The 17,323-nt window shown below is 40.8% G+C and overlaps 1 protein-coding gene across 1 annotated transcript in view; it reads right to left on the minus strand.

The window, feature by feature from the left end:
• Positions 1-17,323, minus strand: part of INVS (inversin) — an 89,786-nt gene that overhangs the window by 67,610 nt on the left and 4,853 nt on the right. The window contains exon 3 of the mRNA XM_042869477.1: positions 7,285-7,451. Within this exon, the coding sequence (XP_042725411.1) occupies positions 7,285-7,451 (167 nt within the window). The remainder of the gene's footprint in view (positions 1-7,284; positions 7,452-17,323) is intronic.

Here is a 17,323-nt window from a genome sequence, read left to right on the forward strand (position 1 = left end):
GATTTAAATGAAATAATAGTTTCTTTGGTTTAAGCAGATAGAAGAAATGAGTATCTTCTATTCTAATTATGAAAAATCTACAGTTTAACTGAAAAAAATGTTGCTGTGCAACATCTACACTGCCTAGATGCCTAGAAAACTACGTACAAGGGCAGCATAACACTACTTTTTAAGATCTAAATACTATAAAGATGTATTCAATACTAATAAATAAATTAATGTATTATTTATCCTCAGACCATTGTAACTTCTCAGGTTTATAAAATATACTTGGTGGTGAACATGTATTTATTAATTGATGCAATTATATACGGATGATTAAACTCTTTGAAGATGTGCATTTCACATGTATCATTATTAGTGTAATAAGTAATACCATATAAGTAATATCACATAAGTAATATCATAAAATATAGATATTAAAATGAACAATTGGCAAACAGAACCCTTAACATTAACATTGCCCTAAAAAATGAACGTAAAGGACATTTAGGTAAATTGGGTCTCAAATGCACATAAACTGGTAAAAATACTGAAAATTTGAAACTGTACATACCATTTCTAGGAATAAAGCTAAGTTATTATTATACTTCTCAAATAAATCCCTGAAAAGATAACTATTTGGATTTTCTAACATCTTAGTTATAATCTAACATTGCTTAGATATATTTTTATTTTCAGTTTTTAAAACCCTTCAAGTTTATTTTTTCTTTTCTAAAGCTAGGTTAGTTCAGAATTTATAAAATTCAATTGCCACAAAACTATCTGGGCTGAAAGAGACCTCTAGTGGCAAATGCAGCTGAACTCTCCACACTAAGGACAACAGAATGAAACTCACACACTAGCAATGGGGAGGGAGTCCCCTGTATTCTCAGGAGCTATTTTGGATTTCCAAAACAAAAAATTCCCTTACTGTCTATGTTAGCAACCTCCTACTTATCACAGGTTACATGCACTGAACTACTTCACAAACTCCAATTCTTTTTAACACACAACTTGTTTACAGAGCAAAGGAATAAATACCATTCTTCCAATTTGATTCTGTCTACTTCACTAGAAATTTTGCTGACTTGGTCTTTTTATTTTAAGTCTCACATTTTTATTTTTAAATCTTTAGCTATGATGGCTAACAACCCTGGCGCCAAGCAATGAAGGAAAAATAATATTCTTGTTTTCTAATCATATCAGCAAAATCTGTAAATGCATATTGGATATATTTGCCCAGTGTGTTGTCTCTTCTTTGAGTATTTTGGAGCTCTCTCCTGTACGACTTATTTATGGTATTTTGTTAATCATTGTGGTTTTTTTTTGTTTTGTTTTGTTTTTTTTTTCTGTTTGTTTGTTTTTGTAAGCACAAATCTTTTCCATCATTATAGGTAAGAAACAGAAATCTTATATCATGATGACCTTCAAACTGTGTTCCACACCATTTGCTTCCCTGAGAATAGAATCATATCTGAACATCCTATACATCTCACAAGAGTTAATCTTTTCATCTTCACAAAAATCACAGATGCACTTATTTTTTGTTCTATTTTTAAATCAGGCTTGTAACCCTTACAACTAGAACAAAATCCTTCAAAATAAGAATGCTACAGTAAAGGCTAGCAGTCTGAAACCTCAGCTTTCAAAAATTCTAAGTGCCCCCAGGCAATGGAGATCAACACTTAATGTGCACGTCTACATTCAAATGAAAAGCATTACAATTTTCAAATATACTCTACCATGTAGTATTTAACTAAACCCTCCACAAGTGCCCCTACTGCACATCCTCTATTTAAACCTTTCCCATCCACCTTCAGGTCTTGCTTCTACTATTCTACATGAAGAAAACTAGTACACTGCTACTACAAATGGCAGCAGATAGACACATTCTTGTCTATAGCAGACTATTGAGCAAATCTACCAGATAGTTGAAGTGTAATACATTTTAGTGCCTCAGACAGCTTTATTTCTTCTCTATCACTATACAAACCTATCCAAAGTCAACGACAGACACCACTTTTTTGCTACTGTTATTCAGGCATGTGGTGATTCCTCTGATGCATAAAATGACTGTTGGAAAGCAGATACATTCAGGGAAGTAGTCACAAATTGTAAGCAGTATTTTCAAAAATAATTTATTAGAACCAGTAAGTTTAGCAACCAACAGTTACTAAAATAATTTTTAAGTCAGCTTTACTGCCACAGCCTATAGACAATGATGACATATTTATCAGTGCAGCCTACACAGAAACAGTGTCTGATCTTTAGCTATCCTGAAATTCTAATCTAGATCTTGAAGTTAAAAAGCCTAATCTAGGATGCAAATTTCACATAACCTTCTCCTAAACTGTGATTTTATACTAACATAAAGCCAGTAAGAAAGCAGACTCAGATGTCTTAGTATTTGCTGTGTGAGTGAAATCAGACTTGTGAAAACAGTATTTCTGAAGTTTTATGCTGTGCTGACAAGAGCACTGGCTGGATTTTAACCCACAGTTTGACAGTAGAGACAGTTAACTACTAGATACCAAATGACAAGAGGCTTAGCACTTAATGAGTAATCAACATGTATGCCCTTGTACTGTTACGAAAGCATGACAAAGTGCGTAAGCTGAAAACGTACTGTCTGAATGTATAAAAACTGTATATTAGTCTCTCAAAGTAATGGCCAAATAAAGGTCTCCACAACATCAAAACTGTTATTCAGCTTTTACAGAAAGCTGAAGAATCCACAAGAAACTGGGCATCATTTGGTTTCAATTAAGCTGCTCTCTAGTTTCAACCTCAAGTGACTCAGAAGGCCCTCCCTCTTCTTCACACCTTCGGTGCAATAATGAATCAAGATAAGTTTCTGAAGTTGAAAAATGCACAGGACAGTTTTGTGACCATTCTCTTCATATCTAGTGTTGCCTGACTTCCTAGAATCTTCTCAGACAAACGACTTTCTCTTTGGCTATATACAAAATAACTTTTCTGACTAACATATATGCAAGATGTTACCTTGCATGTTTCAATGGGGAAACAGTGAAATTAGGGATGCTAAATTGGAAAGCTGATCTTCCTTAGAAAAGGCCAATACTTCGATTTCAAGACCATAATCTCAGACTTCAATATTTTGCTCACTGATTCTTAAAACAGTATAGATTTATGCAGAGGTAAAATAAGTCAAAAGAAGACTTATGGAGACAGACAAGATACTGAAAGAAAGCCACAGATTCTTATTTATCTTTTTTTTTGAATTTATCAGATTCAAAAAACTCCAAAAGCCTTCCCTAGTCCTCCCTCAACTCAAATGGAAAGCTGCTAAATTCTTACCATAAGGATTTAAGATATATATTTTTTTTAATTTATGGTGTAAAGGGTCATTTAGTAAATTCCAACCTTGCAGACAGAGCAACTTCCTACGGGATCATATTGTAAATCAGACCTCTGTAACAAAGAGTGGTTAGTTTGTTTTTCCCAAACTTTTCCTGTAGTTATTTTTAATCATTTCAATTACCTGACTTACAGCACAAATTAATAGTAGTATCAGCACAGCTAATAGTGAAAGCATACAGAAGCATGGGATCTTCCCCCCAACAGGCAGAAAACGAATCATTATTTTGTAGAGCTCATTTTCTGACTCACTGAACAGACAGCAGTTCTGCAGTTGTGAAAAGTAGGTGGGAGGAAGGGGAGGGGCAGGACTAACCCTTTTGCTGATAAACAGTATCTAGATTAGCTTATCTGTAATGTGACACGTGCAAGAAATATTGCATTCTGTCACTAAGCATCTTCACCATGCATTCACAAAAACGAATCCTTTGTTTAGGAAAGTAAACACAGTTACTTTCTGTGGCTTACTTAAACACAAAGGAAACTATAGTCATGCAGGTGAAAAAAAATAAAATCACCTATTCTGGCTGGTTGGCCACATGCATGTTTCACACATGCATGTTATAACACTTAGTCAAATTGCACATTTGTATGAAAATATGGAAGAAAATATAATGAACTATATGCAGAGAATTAGTATGTACTCACTATGAGGCTTCTCTTAAGAGGGAATTTTAGAAAAAGTTACCTGTCTAGGATAAAAAGAACATGAACTGACCACAATAATCTCTGAAAGACACCATGATTATATATTTATATACATGATACAGATTGGGAAAAAATATTAGAAGTGCACACGTTCCTTTATTCAGTGCAAATAACCCCTTATAAATCATTTAAAAGGATCTATACTACATGTTACAGAGGAGCACATTACAGCTCCAAGGAACACAATCTGAAGAAGGTAGTGAGGAAAAAAGGTGTAAGCATGCTCCCAGCCAAGCTTTATTTGGGAGCTTTTAAAAAAACATCTTCCCCTTGGTGAAGAAAGGTGAAATAACATTATTTCTTTACCTGTATGGTTACTGATCAACTCACTTTCTCCAGTTTAAGAAAAATTAAAAATTCTTAAAATATACACAGCATATATATACAACATACACTTTACACATGAGTCCTAACTGCATCCTGGACAAAATTATTTCTCACATTAACTGTGTCAGCAAAGAACTTAATTAACTGATAGAATATTTAGTGCTTTTAGACAATAAAAGGCATATTTTCCCACCAGGACAATATGAATCCTCCCCAAACCAACCTCCTGATAGTTAAGCAACCTGATAGATTACTTTAAGCACATACCATTAGCATCCAACAACAAAACTATTGACTTTTTTTCTTTTATCCTTGTTAACACAAAATGCTGTGCTTAGGGAATTCATAGAGATAGTTACTTCCCCAGAGTAAATAGACTGGTAATAAGTGAGCTTCCTCTCTGAGAAAATCAGAAGGAGGCAGGCCTGTTGTTTGTTAGTTTTTCCTTTTTTTTTTTTTTTTTTTCTCATGAATAAATGATAAATTAAAAAAAAAAATCACATACAGGCAATTTGGATATGTAGAAACATTTCTGTTCAGAAATATCACATGTGGGTATTCATGTAAAATGTCATTTAAGACTAGAAGAAAACACAAGTGAAAACGAGTATCTCAGTAAACTGCAAATCTCAGTACTCATATCTTTCTCCACAGCAAGTTTATTTCATAAAAGAAAAATACTACACCTACACATTAATACAATTGCTCACTATTAAATTACTGGCAAATCATGTTAATGATTTTACTTCTGTTGCAATTAGTTGCTGTTTCAATTCTCATTAAATTACATACATATTTACGAAGTCACAGATGTCATCTGAAACTACTTCAGCAATCTCCACAGTGCACTGCTGCCATACTTTGTATATTTCCTTTTTTTGTTGCGTTTTAATCTTCTGAAGTTAGTGACTGGACCTTCCCACCTTTCTCTTTTTTTATTTTTACTTTTTAAAGAAAGTAGACCCTTAAAATTGTTTGGGACACCTGTCCATTTTAGTATGAGAGACGAAAACTTTTTCTTTGTAGAGTAGAATAGAAGAAAACTCACAGAAGACCAGCCAGGTAACTTCATTTACAAAGCCTTCTGCCTGTAAACATCGAAACATTCATCCAGCTCTATCTGAAGGTTGATGGACAAAATAAAGACAGTATGAAACATCATATAAATGAAGATTTGAAAATTACTTTCTAAAAATATATGCCTTACCATGAAATACATTTGTCACAATTTAGACAACTACAACACCAAGAGTTACATTAGTTAGTTGCCTAAAAGGATGACTAAGCTAATACATGTGTCCTACGGTGTACATCTTATACTCTAGGGTGAATGAATTACGCCAAGGAAGTGCCTGATTCTCTTCAGCAAGTTAGAAGTGATCTAGAGAACTATCTCCGGTCTGCAATATAAATCTCTACATTTATATGAGCTTATTCTCACCTCATCATCTTGCAGCTGCATTAATTTCCTCTCTTAAAGCTCTTTAACAAAGAGGAAATTCATAACAGATATGTAATGTAAAGTACAGAAGACTTACAATTAAGAACATAATTACTACCATTAAACAACAAATCAGCAAAGGTTATCATGTCAATGCATAACCATGGTTGTTCCAAAGTACTGACATTCCAAGTAGTATTAACAGTTGAATTTTCCAACCCTATCTTATTAACTTCAAGAACTTCAGGCAAAATAAAGTGTGAGTTAAATGCGCTACAGAAAAAGGCCAGTAAGGGAGTATTCTAACCCTTTCACTTCTTGTGAATAGTCCAGAATAATATCATTGAAGTTTGAGACAGAGAGATTCCACAAACCCTTTGTTGAGAATCCAGTATATCTTCCAAGGTAACTACAGCTTTGAAGATATGTTCTAGCTACGGAAGTTACTTGGACAAAGCACGTCAAGACAAGAATGTCAGTTCTGAAATCTCAGTTTCCTCATTAATTGGTAAAGACGACCTTCATAACAAAACCACCCTAGACAGAGTTGCTGAAGTTATCACATCAATTTCACTTTTTACTTCTGTCAAAACCTCTGGATCTAAAAGAACATGGAATAGCATAAGTAGGTCAGCCTAGCAGTAGATAGCTATGCTATCAGGAATATTTTTAATAGAAAGTAAGTCACAAAATCTTTGGTGCTATCTACTGATGTCCAAAGTCTTATCCAATGAGAATCCTATCTCAGAGAACAAAGGCAATTACTGTCCTAACTCATTTTACTTAATACTGACGGTTTATGACTGAACTCAGTATTTCTGACGCTTTATGCTATAACAGGACTAAAACAACGCAGACTATTTTATAAAGACTGAAAGACAAGAAATGGCAATCATTTTATTTATCATTCTCTAGAGAAACACAAATAGCTTCATCTTAAGTTAGGTATTTCTACCAGCACCTTTGCAAAACTCTTTGATACAGGAAAGAAAATAAAGGAAAGTAGCTTATATTGGTGCAGTTTTAAATGAGACTGAATGAAGTACTGCAAGATTCTCCAGTCACCGGGGACTTCACCAGACAGCCCATGCTTTTTCAAATATGATGGAGGGCGGCTCGGCAACCACATCAGCCATCTCTTTCAGAACCCATCCGGCCCCATGGACTTATACACATTCAATTTCATGAGGAGGTCTTGGACTTGTTTCACTGTTACAGTGAGACAAAAGCCACTCCCTACACTCTCACCTAGAGGCTCACAGTCCTCATGGTGAACTTTCTCTTCGGACAGCCACAAAGACAATTTTTACATATATATATATAAAATTGACCTCTATAACAACAAAGGTTTCTAAAGATAAAAAAACATATTCAATACAAGAAAATCTATTTTATACTTGCTGTGAATGCCAGAAGTTTCTATTATGGCAGAGCACTTATTTAATTACCTTCTGTGCAGCAAGATGGAGAGCAGTTCTTCGGCTACGATCAGCCCTGTTAACATCTGCTCCAGCTTTCAGCAATGCCTCTGCACAGTCTACCCTGTCAGCCAACACACAGTACATAAGTGGAGTTCTTCCAAATTGGTCCTCTTTGTCTTTCAGCTCAGAGTTTCCTAAAATAATAACAACAACAACAAATTATATAGAATAATTAATTCTGTGATTAAAAGCATTATGATTTTATTAATGGGTACTTTTAATATAAACAGAGTGATCAAAATAATGGAACATCACATAAAAATCAACATTACTACTTTTTACTCTGTTTTTACTGTCACTTAGAGGACATTTTTTTTCCATTCCAATGATCAGATCATTTTTGCGGCCCTCCTCTGGATGCACAACAAGTCCATGACTCTCCTGTACTGAGGACTCCACATCTGGATACAGCACTCCCAGAGAGGTCTCACCAGCGCAGAGCAGAGGAGCAGGATCATCTCCCTCCACCTGCTGGCCATGTTTCTTTTGATGCAGTCCAGGATATGGTTGGATTTCTGGGATGCAAGAACACGCACACTGCTGACTCACGTTCAGCTTACCATTTACCAGTACCCCCAAGCCCTTTTTGGCAGGGCTGTGCTAAATCCTTACATCCCCCAGCTTGTGTTGCTAGTGAAGGGTGTGGTAGCCAGGTGAAAGACCTTGCACTTGGCCTTGTTGAATCTCATGAGGTTCACCTGGGCCCACTGCTAAAGTCTGTCTAGATCTCTCTGGATGGCATCTTGTACCATCGTTGGCATCTCGTGCATATTGATTGCACCACATAGCTTGGTGTCATTTGTAAACTTGCTGAAGGCATACAATCCCACTGTGGGTGAAAGCCATCAATTAAGATATTAAACAGCACTGGTCCCAGAACTGACCCCGAGGGACACTATTTGTCACTGACCTTCATCCACACATTGAGCCACTGACCACTGCTCTCTGAGTACAATCTTGTAACCAATTCCCCATTCATCAAACAGTTCACTTGTAAAATCCATATGTTTCCAATTTGAAAAGAAGGATGTTATAGGAGATTTACTGATTCCATGAACCTTACCTGTATCCACCTGAATTCTTTTATCTGTATCCATCTTCCTCAGATAAAGCTATGTTTTTTGAAGTACACCTGCTTGCTTTCAGCAGCAACTTTCACACTGCTGATGAGCCATGTTTGCTTCCCATTGATCTTTCTACACTTATTCTTTTGATGAATGCTTTTGCACCTGCTTTCACACTGCAAACAAGGAGCTTACTTTTAAGACTCATCTTCAGATTCTCTTCCATAAGTGCTTTTATTCTAATAGCCTTCAGTTGTAGAGTTCACAACTGTGTAAGGCTGGTGATGCATAAGAGAGTTACAAAATCTCTCTTTGCAGCATTCTGATACAGACTGTACCAATGTACCCACTCAAGAGCTGATCCTCTCATGGATTTAACAAAATCTCACCTGTCAATCCCTTACTTACTTCTAACAATTACATTTCAGGATCTGATCCTCAATATGCCATTTACCCAAGACACAAGAGCAACCTTTAGTACTACTGTGATTGATTAGATGGACAACAACAGAATATTAAATGGATTTTTTCACGCTCCCTCTCACGCTCACGCTCCCGATCTCGTTCCCGCTCTGACGATCCCGACTGTTTGGTCAAGTGCGTGGGACCTCCTGGGGAGAGCGGAGAGCTGCTGTGCCGGCTGCTGAAGGTCTGGGGGGGGCCGGGAATGTAGGTGATGCGGTCCATGGAGGTGGCAGAGGTGCCAGGGGTGGGGGGCACGAGGACAGGCAGGTGTGGCACTTGGGACAGGTCAATGATTCCTGCTGCATAGTTGAGGGCGAGCGAGGGCTCACGGGGCGACAAGCCACGCAGCATGTCTGCCCGCTGCGCCATGGCCGTGGCTGCGGCGTTGTGGTGCATCTGCTGCGACGTGATGTAGTCGTTGATGATGGTCTGTCGGTTCTCCATGGCGGCCGTGTCCGTGTACCCCCGGATGAGATACGGGGGGTAGAGGTGGGGGTACGTGGGGCTCGGAGCCAGATGTCTCGGCAGGTAGTAAGCAGCGGCTGCTTCCAGTTGGATTCCCCTCGGGATGGCAGCAGGGTCAAAAGCCAGCGGGATGTGTCCTCGGTACAAATCAAGCCCGCTCACACCACGCAGCAGGTGCTCGCAGGGGGAGATGGGGTGGTGGTGGTCAGGCACAGGGGCATGTGGAGACTTGGAGTTGGTGAGCTCTTTCGATGTGGGGGTGATTTTTCTGTCCTGGGACACTGGCTTCCCAGCAGTGATGCTCCCTTCATGCTGCCATGGCGTGGATTCCCTTGTGGAGACCGGAGACCCTCTGTGCAAGTGGCTGCTGAATGCCGTGCTGTGCCCAGCCTGGTGGTCCTCGTAGGCGAGGGCACTCTGGTGGGGCTTTCCTGGCTCAGGTACAATCACAGGAGCTCCTCTGGCAATTGAGCCACCCAAGTTGGTCACTGGGCTCGGCCTGCTTTTCAGGCTTTCTTCGTAAGCTCTCTCCAGATTCCTTGGGTCTTGTATGACATCCATTGAGTGCACAGAGTGAAAAGTCCTCCCAGGGCTGCCTATGATGGACCGCACATCGTGCTTTTTGGTACTCGATGAGGAAGAGCCGCTGTCGTATTTCAGTGGGGTACCCTGTGTGATGGAGCCTTCCTTCAGAGGCCTCGTCAGAGAGATGTCTGGTGTCCACCTCAGCTCCTCTCGGGGGATCTCATGGATTGACCTCCCTGCTTCCTTCACTGTGGCCACCAGGCCTTCGTGGGCTGGCTTCATTTTCAGGGGAGTAAGGCCCTTGTGAGACCTGACCTTGTACGCATCGGATAAGTCCCGTGGTGGAGTGTTTTCCCTCTTGAGCTGTTTGGCTTCTCTTCTGAGGTAGTCCTCATGGGCCTCCACGTAGGACCGAGGTATTCCTTGTGTGATGGAGCCCCGGATGTGGTGCTGCTCCTTCAGGTTATGGGGACTGTGTCGGTCTGGAGGGATGGCTCGACCCATGAGACCTTCAATGCTGGCAGACAGCAGATCCCGGGACGACAAGCCACGGCTGATCCTCCCCTCCATCATATCGTAGGTCCGCTTGGTTCCCGTGGGCTCATGTGAAGCTCCTGAGCTCCTGCTGTCTTCTTTGGGACACTGAGAAGCAGCAACTCCACCATCGTAGGACAGCACGTGGCCTTTCTTCCCCTCGTAAATGACATGTCCTTTTGGCATGGCATCCTCTCTCACTTTCTCCACTCTGCTGGGGCTGTCTTCTCCGATTATCCTGGTAATGGTTCCTTTGTACAGCACTTCTGCTGGGGTGCCATGTGTGATGGAGCCTCGGTACGTGATGGGCGACTCTGGAGGGGGTCTGGATGTGGGTGTCCCCTTGGTGATGCTCCCTCCTGAGGCAGAGCTGAGGGATGTACCCCGCAGGACGGAGCCCTCTGGGGCCGGCTGCATCACCAGGCTTTCAGGCTGGCTGGCCTGGCTTCTGGGAGAGAGTTGTTCCTGCTTTACTCCAGGAAAAGGCACCAGTTTCTTGGGATCCATTGTCAGGGGCAGGCCCATGGTGATGGAGCCGACGGGAACTTTTGCGTGCTCGGAGCTGTAGGGTGTGTGGAGCTGGATGGGCATTCCCTGGGAGATGGAGCCGACAGGTCTCTCCAGCACAGAGGGATGCTTGGTGGAGGAGATGAGAGGAGGAGGGTTGGAGATGCCCGCCAGCCTCTGCAGCCCCCGAGCGGGAGCTCTCGTGCAGGTTGAGCGGGATAGGGTGACCTGGTGGGTTACACTGGAACAGGTGAGGCTCTGCTTGGGGAGAGGTTTTTATCACATCCCGGGAGTAGGACAGGACGGGGGGCCAGCACGAGGTGGGCGGCGGCTCCGTGCCCAGCTTCTGAGCCTCTGCGAGGGATGGGAAATGCACGGATTTTTCTTCCTTGTCCCCGGCAGTGGGGCTCCTGCTCTTCCCCCTCGGGCTGCTGCTTGGCTGCTGCTGCTCCTTCTCCTGCTGCTTGCTGGGGGGCACATCCTCACGGGAGGACTCGTGGGCCTTTGTGATCTGCTGCTGGTAGAGAGCCAAGGCGTGGGGAGGCACCGGGGGCTTCACGCTTCCGCTCTGCAGTATCCCCTCTGAGAATCCTTTGGAAATGATGGGAGGGATGGCAGCAGCGCGCTGCTTCAGCTGCTTCAGGTCCAGCGGTTTCTGTGGCGAGGAGTTCAGCCTGGCCTCGCTGGCGGCATTGAGCAGGCTGGGCCGGGGGGACAGCAACCTGCTCTTGTCCACGGCATCCTGCTCGTCCATCTCATCGGCGCTGCAGGTCGCGCTCGAGTCGCTGTCGGGGTTCACCCCTTGGCCTTTGCTGCCTTTATGGCCCTCCTTCTTCTCGGCCTTGGGCGTCCCCTCAGCCTCCGCCGTCCCCACACTGCCGACGCCACTTTCTGCCTTATTGTCATTCCCCTTGTCCTTCTCCTGGCTGTCCTCGCCCTCCTCCTTCACCTCGCTCTTGCAGGGCTCCTCGCTCGCCTTCTCCCCCGGCTCCTCCGTTTTCAGCACGTCTACCACCAGCTCCTCCTGCGCCTTCTCCTCGCTGCCGGGCGCTTTGGGGGCCTCCAGAGGAGGGCTGGCGGTGGGAGTGGGGTTGGTGGCGGGGGCAGTGGGGGCCGCAGTGGTGTCGGGGGGTGTGGGAGCCTCTTCCAACTTGAGCGCCGGTTCCGTGCCGGAGTCACCTCCCGGCCCGGGCGGTGCCTTGGCCCCGTTTTCGCCTCCCTCTTTGGCTTCAGGCCTTGGCGAGGGAATGCTCTCGGTGTCGGAGCTGTTATTTACTGCAGCTTCGGCCTCCTCGGCCATCTCCTCCTCGTTGCCACTCGTTCCCGACACCTCCATCTCCTCATCCTCAGCCACAGGAGGGAAGGCAGCTTCCTCGTTCTGAGTGGCGGTGCCTTTTTTCTTCTTTCTCTTAGCATTTCTTTCTTTCTCCATTTTCAGTTTGTGCTGCTGTAGGATCTCATCCAGGTTCTGCCTCTTCTTGTAGTTGAAGTAGAAGTTCTTGCACTGCTGTAGGAAACCTGCTTTGGCAGGGGGGTCGGACTCGATGATCTCTGGAGGTCCCTTCCAACCCCTACAATTCTGTGATTCTGTGATTAAATATGATAGATCCTTACTTGGACTTGAAGTTAGGAATCCCCAATGCAACATTTATTTTCTGCTTTGTTTTTTAAATGTGCATCACAACTTTTCTGCCTACATGGCTTCCACTGATATATCAGAACACAAAATATGCAGAAGAAACATTATCCACATCAATGCCTTCCTTTGCGTAAATTTTACATTGGGACTATATTATCAGTAGTCTCATTTAAAATATGACATCTAGCTCTCCCATCTAATTTTTTAGATGGCTACCATGTACGTAGAAAAACATATACATTTGTTTTGGATTTCTATGCAGCTTCAAACTATTTAAATACGATACTATCTCTTCCTACTGTATTATTATCTAAGTGAAGACACAGAATAGCTATGATTCCACTTTCTGTAGATAACCACTCAAAACTGCACATACTCTTGTCAGCTTTTCCTCTAGAAACTTACTCAGAATGAACATATCAGGTGAGTCTCAAATTTACAATAAACAAATGAGCAAAGTATGTTTTTCTCTGCAAGAAAAATCAAATAATAAACCAAACAATGGAATTTTACATTTTTTTCACCATGCATTTTTTTTCCACCATGGTCTTGTATAAAAGCTATGTAAGAATTTGGTCTGAACTTTGCGTAGAATGGGAGAAGTATTGCACATACCCCAATCAAAACAGAAGACATAAAATAAACCCCTAATTTTATGATAGCACTTTTTAAAGTAGCTTTAAGATTTTTACAATTAGAGTTTGCAATACGTTTCTAGATGTGAGTTAAAAGCTAAGTTTAAAGGTATTAGACTAACTATTTACGCCCTATCACACATTTAAAAAACAGGAAATACAATTTTACTAATACTATGCACGTGGTTGATGCTGTTTTAAAATTCCAATTTGTAACCGAAACTGTTGAGGAAAAAAGCTCTGGTATTTAAATATTCATTTAAGCGTTTTAATCTCAATTTTGTTTTGAAACCTGAAATTCTTTACTTCTACTCAAAATGACAAGTTGTATTATTTATAAAGTATACGTTCATTAGGAAATAATTCAACATGTAACATACAAGTTTAACAGTGGAATTACTTTTTGATTATTTTCCTTAACTTGCAAAATCTTTTGCTAGGCTTTTCATTCCAAAGCACTGATTTCATTGCAAACTGGCTGCAGCTTTAAAGTAATTCTTTCCCCTACTACTAAAAAAAATGTATTTCGAAATTTATATATTGTGAAGCTGTTGATGCCTTACAATCTCAATATTTTAACTAAAAAAAAAAAAATAAAAAAAAAAAAGCTTTTTCAAAGTTAGACTTCTGCCATTCTATAAAGCACAGTAGAGAAAAGAGAAACATCAAAGCCAGTTATGAACAACCATGCAGGCCTGTGCAGCAAGATACAGAAACTGGGCTCCAAAGCATAACCTAACATGGCTCTGATCCAAACAAATGTGCCAGTTTCTCCAAATTACGAACTATTCCACTTTCTGGTGTAAACAGTCTCAACAATGCCTCATATGAATTGAAGCTGATGGGACTCACACAATTACATGTATTTTTGAAAATAAATCCAAAAACATAATTTTTTTCCCCAATCAAACACATATATGTGGCTGCTCGCATGGTACTTTCTCTTAAATCAGCAGCTGAGTTAAATCTCAAATTCCAAGTTGTCTGTTATATAATGTTAGAGGATATGCGGAACGTAGAGACTAAAATAAATGGCTGGTGTTAAGAACAGCAAAAATGGCCTAAAGCTCACGTACAACCCTTCTGTTTGGATGAATTGGAGGAATGGAATCACAGAATCATAGAATGGCCTGGGTTAAAAAGGACCACAACAATCATCTAGTTTCAACCCCCCTGCTATGTGCAGGGTTGCCAACCAGCAGACCAGGCTGCCCAGAGCCACATCCAGCCTGGCCTTGAATGCCTCCAGGGATGGGGCATCCACAACATCCTTGGGCAACCTGCTCCCGTGCGTCACCACCCTCTATGTGAAAAATTTCCTCCTAATATCTAACCTAAACCTTCCCTGTCTCAGTTTAAAACCATTCCCCCTTGTCCCCACTATCCACCCTTTTAAACAGCTGTTCCCCCTGCTGTTTATATACTCCCTTCAAGTATTGGAAGGCCACAAAGAGGTCTCCCCAGAGCCTTCTCTTTTCCAAAGTAAACAAGCCCAGTTCAGCTCCCAAACAGTGCAGTACCTGAAGACAAAGGGTTTCCATGACTGCAAGGCATCTGAATAAAAAATGAGGAAGACCTTCACAACTTGATGACAGTGATTTGCCTGTTTTTTTAAGGTAAACTATTTTCAGAAATCACTGTGCTTGCACGCCTCTAGGGCCCTTAGAATGGTTAGCTGTGTGGGTACTTCATTGAAGGAGTGCTCAGGGTAAGAGCTAGGACAAGTACTAAGAGCTACTACGTCATCATTGCATGATAAGAAAGACTGAACTCTTGATATGCAGTAACAACAACATCTCGTGGACTTCACAGCTGGAGTAAATTATTATTTTCTGTAATCAAGATAGCAAAAACAGCCTTCTAAAGATTCACGCATTAGCTTGATTAAAACGTGCTCTGACAACATTATACCCTCTTCCACATTCCTGCCTGAGAAAGGAAGTTTGTTTGATTCTCCTCCCTTTCCAGGATGGACACCTTCATCTTCAGCCCACCCAGACCATGCATGAGGACCCAGATCTCATAATCTTGTTGCCAACAGAGATCACAAACACCATGGAATCCAATGGCCCAGTTCTGAAATTAAACTCTCACATTCAGACATCTTTGATTCCTCACAGTCTATAGAAGCAGTCACACCAGACACTGACATTTCTATGTAATTCTCATACCACCACTAGAGTGAACTGGACTGAATGGACGCTTAGGTATAACAGCTGTTATACACATTTCTTTATTCTCAGAAACAAAATAATTATATACATCTTATCTAGACCCTGCATCAAAATGTCAAATGTAAGATAATCATCCAAACACACAATTAACTTTTGATTCCTTTGTGTCTGGGATTAAAACCATGCAGACGATTCTTAACACAGAGGTACTATTAAAGGCATGTGCAGTGTTTCAAAAAAGCAACCAAGAAAATAAGGTGAACATTTTTCAGAGCCAGAGATAGTACAATTCTAAAACAGTATGATACAGCATTAGTCAGCTCACAAAATGCAAGACTTTGCATGTGGGTTATACAATAAACTTGTCATATATTATGCTTTATGTTATTTAACCTACATGCTTCTAAGAAAGTCCTGTAATTAAGCATCATGACTTGTTAACATAAAGGGCCAGTTTGTTACAAAATTCCCTTTCTCTATGTAAATTTTCTTCTTACCTTTGATTTTGTATATTTATGCCGCTTACTTTGTACAGGATGTAAACAAAAAAACACCACAAACATTATATAATACACACTGAATACACACTGTATTATTTCAAACAGCTGCTTCTCTAAAATTACAAGTGGTGGCAGGGAGGATTACATGTGTCCATATTCATGAATTATAGGAAAATAATTGTTGTTTGTATATGTTTGTATACAGTCACACATGCTCTGTTAAACTTCAGCAGGTAGGAAAAGGAGTAAAACCAAATAGCGAAGAGTCAAAGAGGAAACTAATAGTTATTCCCCTCCCCTGAAACAGAAAGTGAGACTTCATCTTAGAGGATATACTGCTGTCAACACAATCAGATGCAGCAGCTAGTTGTGTTAGCAGCATGACGCTAAGCAATCCAGCATACGCACACACAGCACTGATGTACTGTCCTCAATTATATGGTGCGGCTAAATGAAGTCAAGAAGTTCGGTGAGTAATGCCAATTGCTCAATTTGCTTTTGGCATCGAGTTATACTTTCAACTGTGCCTGGTAAACAGCTAAAAATATTACTCTGATGCATTCTTCTTCTGCTAGGCAATACTTTTTTTGTCCTGTCTGGGCAAAAGTAAGGTCTGTGTCATATCCTGCAAAGACACAACAAAGCAGAAGAGCCAAATTCTGCCATTACAGCAAAGACTGAAAGGATCGTGCAGCTTTCTTTCCCTCATTTACAAAGAACGCAGCATTTTTATTTTGTTGCTGCATTATTACCTTTTGGAAGAATAAAAAGTTATTTCCATATCTGGTTCAAATGTGTGTTTTGCAGTATGTTTGACAAAGTGTGTCAAAGTACTTGCTCCTTGCTCCTTTGCATTTTCAAAGTATATTTTGGCTGTGAGATAAATAAAACCAAACTGAACTCAACAAAAACTATTCTTGTCATTTCTGGTGGTTAGTCAAGATTTTTAACATCAGACGTTTTTCCCCTTTCTGTGCAGGCTGAATACTTTTAAAAACAGATTTTTGAAGGAGTTGCATCCCACAAATTTCTAGAAGTATCTGCATATCAACCACCCGTTCACCATTTATGAATTGTTCTACACTGGTCTGTTGGCATTAAAGACATTATTCCCATTAAAACTGACAGTTAGTGGTATAAACACAACTAAGGTGTCTGGTTTTTTTTTTTTTTTTTTTTTTTTTTTTAATTATTATTGCAGAGTCATTCAACCTCACCAAGTTACAAAAATGAAATTTTCAAAAAAGGCTGAACAAACAGAACTTCTACATTATCAGCTGAAATTGCACTTAATCAAAATTGCTGAAAATAGAAGTTTTTTTTCAGCTAGATAGCTTTCCAAATGTACACAAGATTGCTTTTGGAACATATAACATAAGCTGCTTTTGAAAACTACTAATACTGTACCAGTTCTTAGACAGAGAGGGAAGGTGAAATTTTGGGCTTAAATGGATGGAAATGATCGGGAACATTTTAGCTTCAGCTTCCATAGGGTCAG

Source organism: Lagopus leucura, unplaced genomic scaffold (assembly GCF_019238085.1).
Source record: "Lagopus leucura isolate 7727_CA_CO unplaced genomic scaffold, USGS_WTPT01 Super-Scaffold_100002, whole genome shotgun sequence".
Lineage (NCBI taxonomy): Eukaryota > Metazoa > Chordata > Aves > Galliformes > Phasianidae > Lagopus > Lagopus leucura.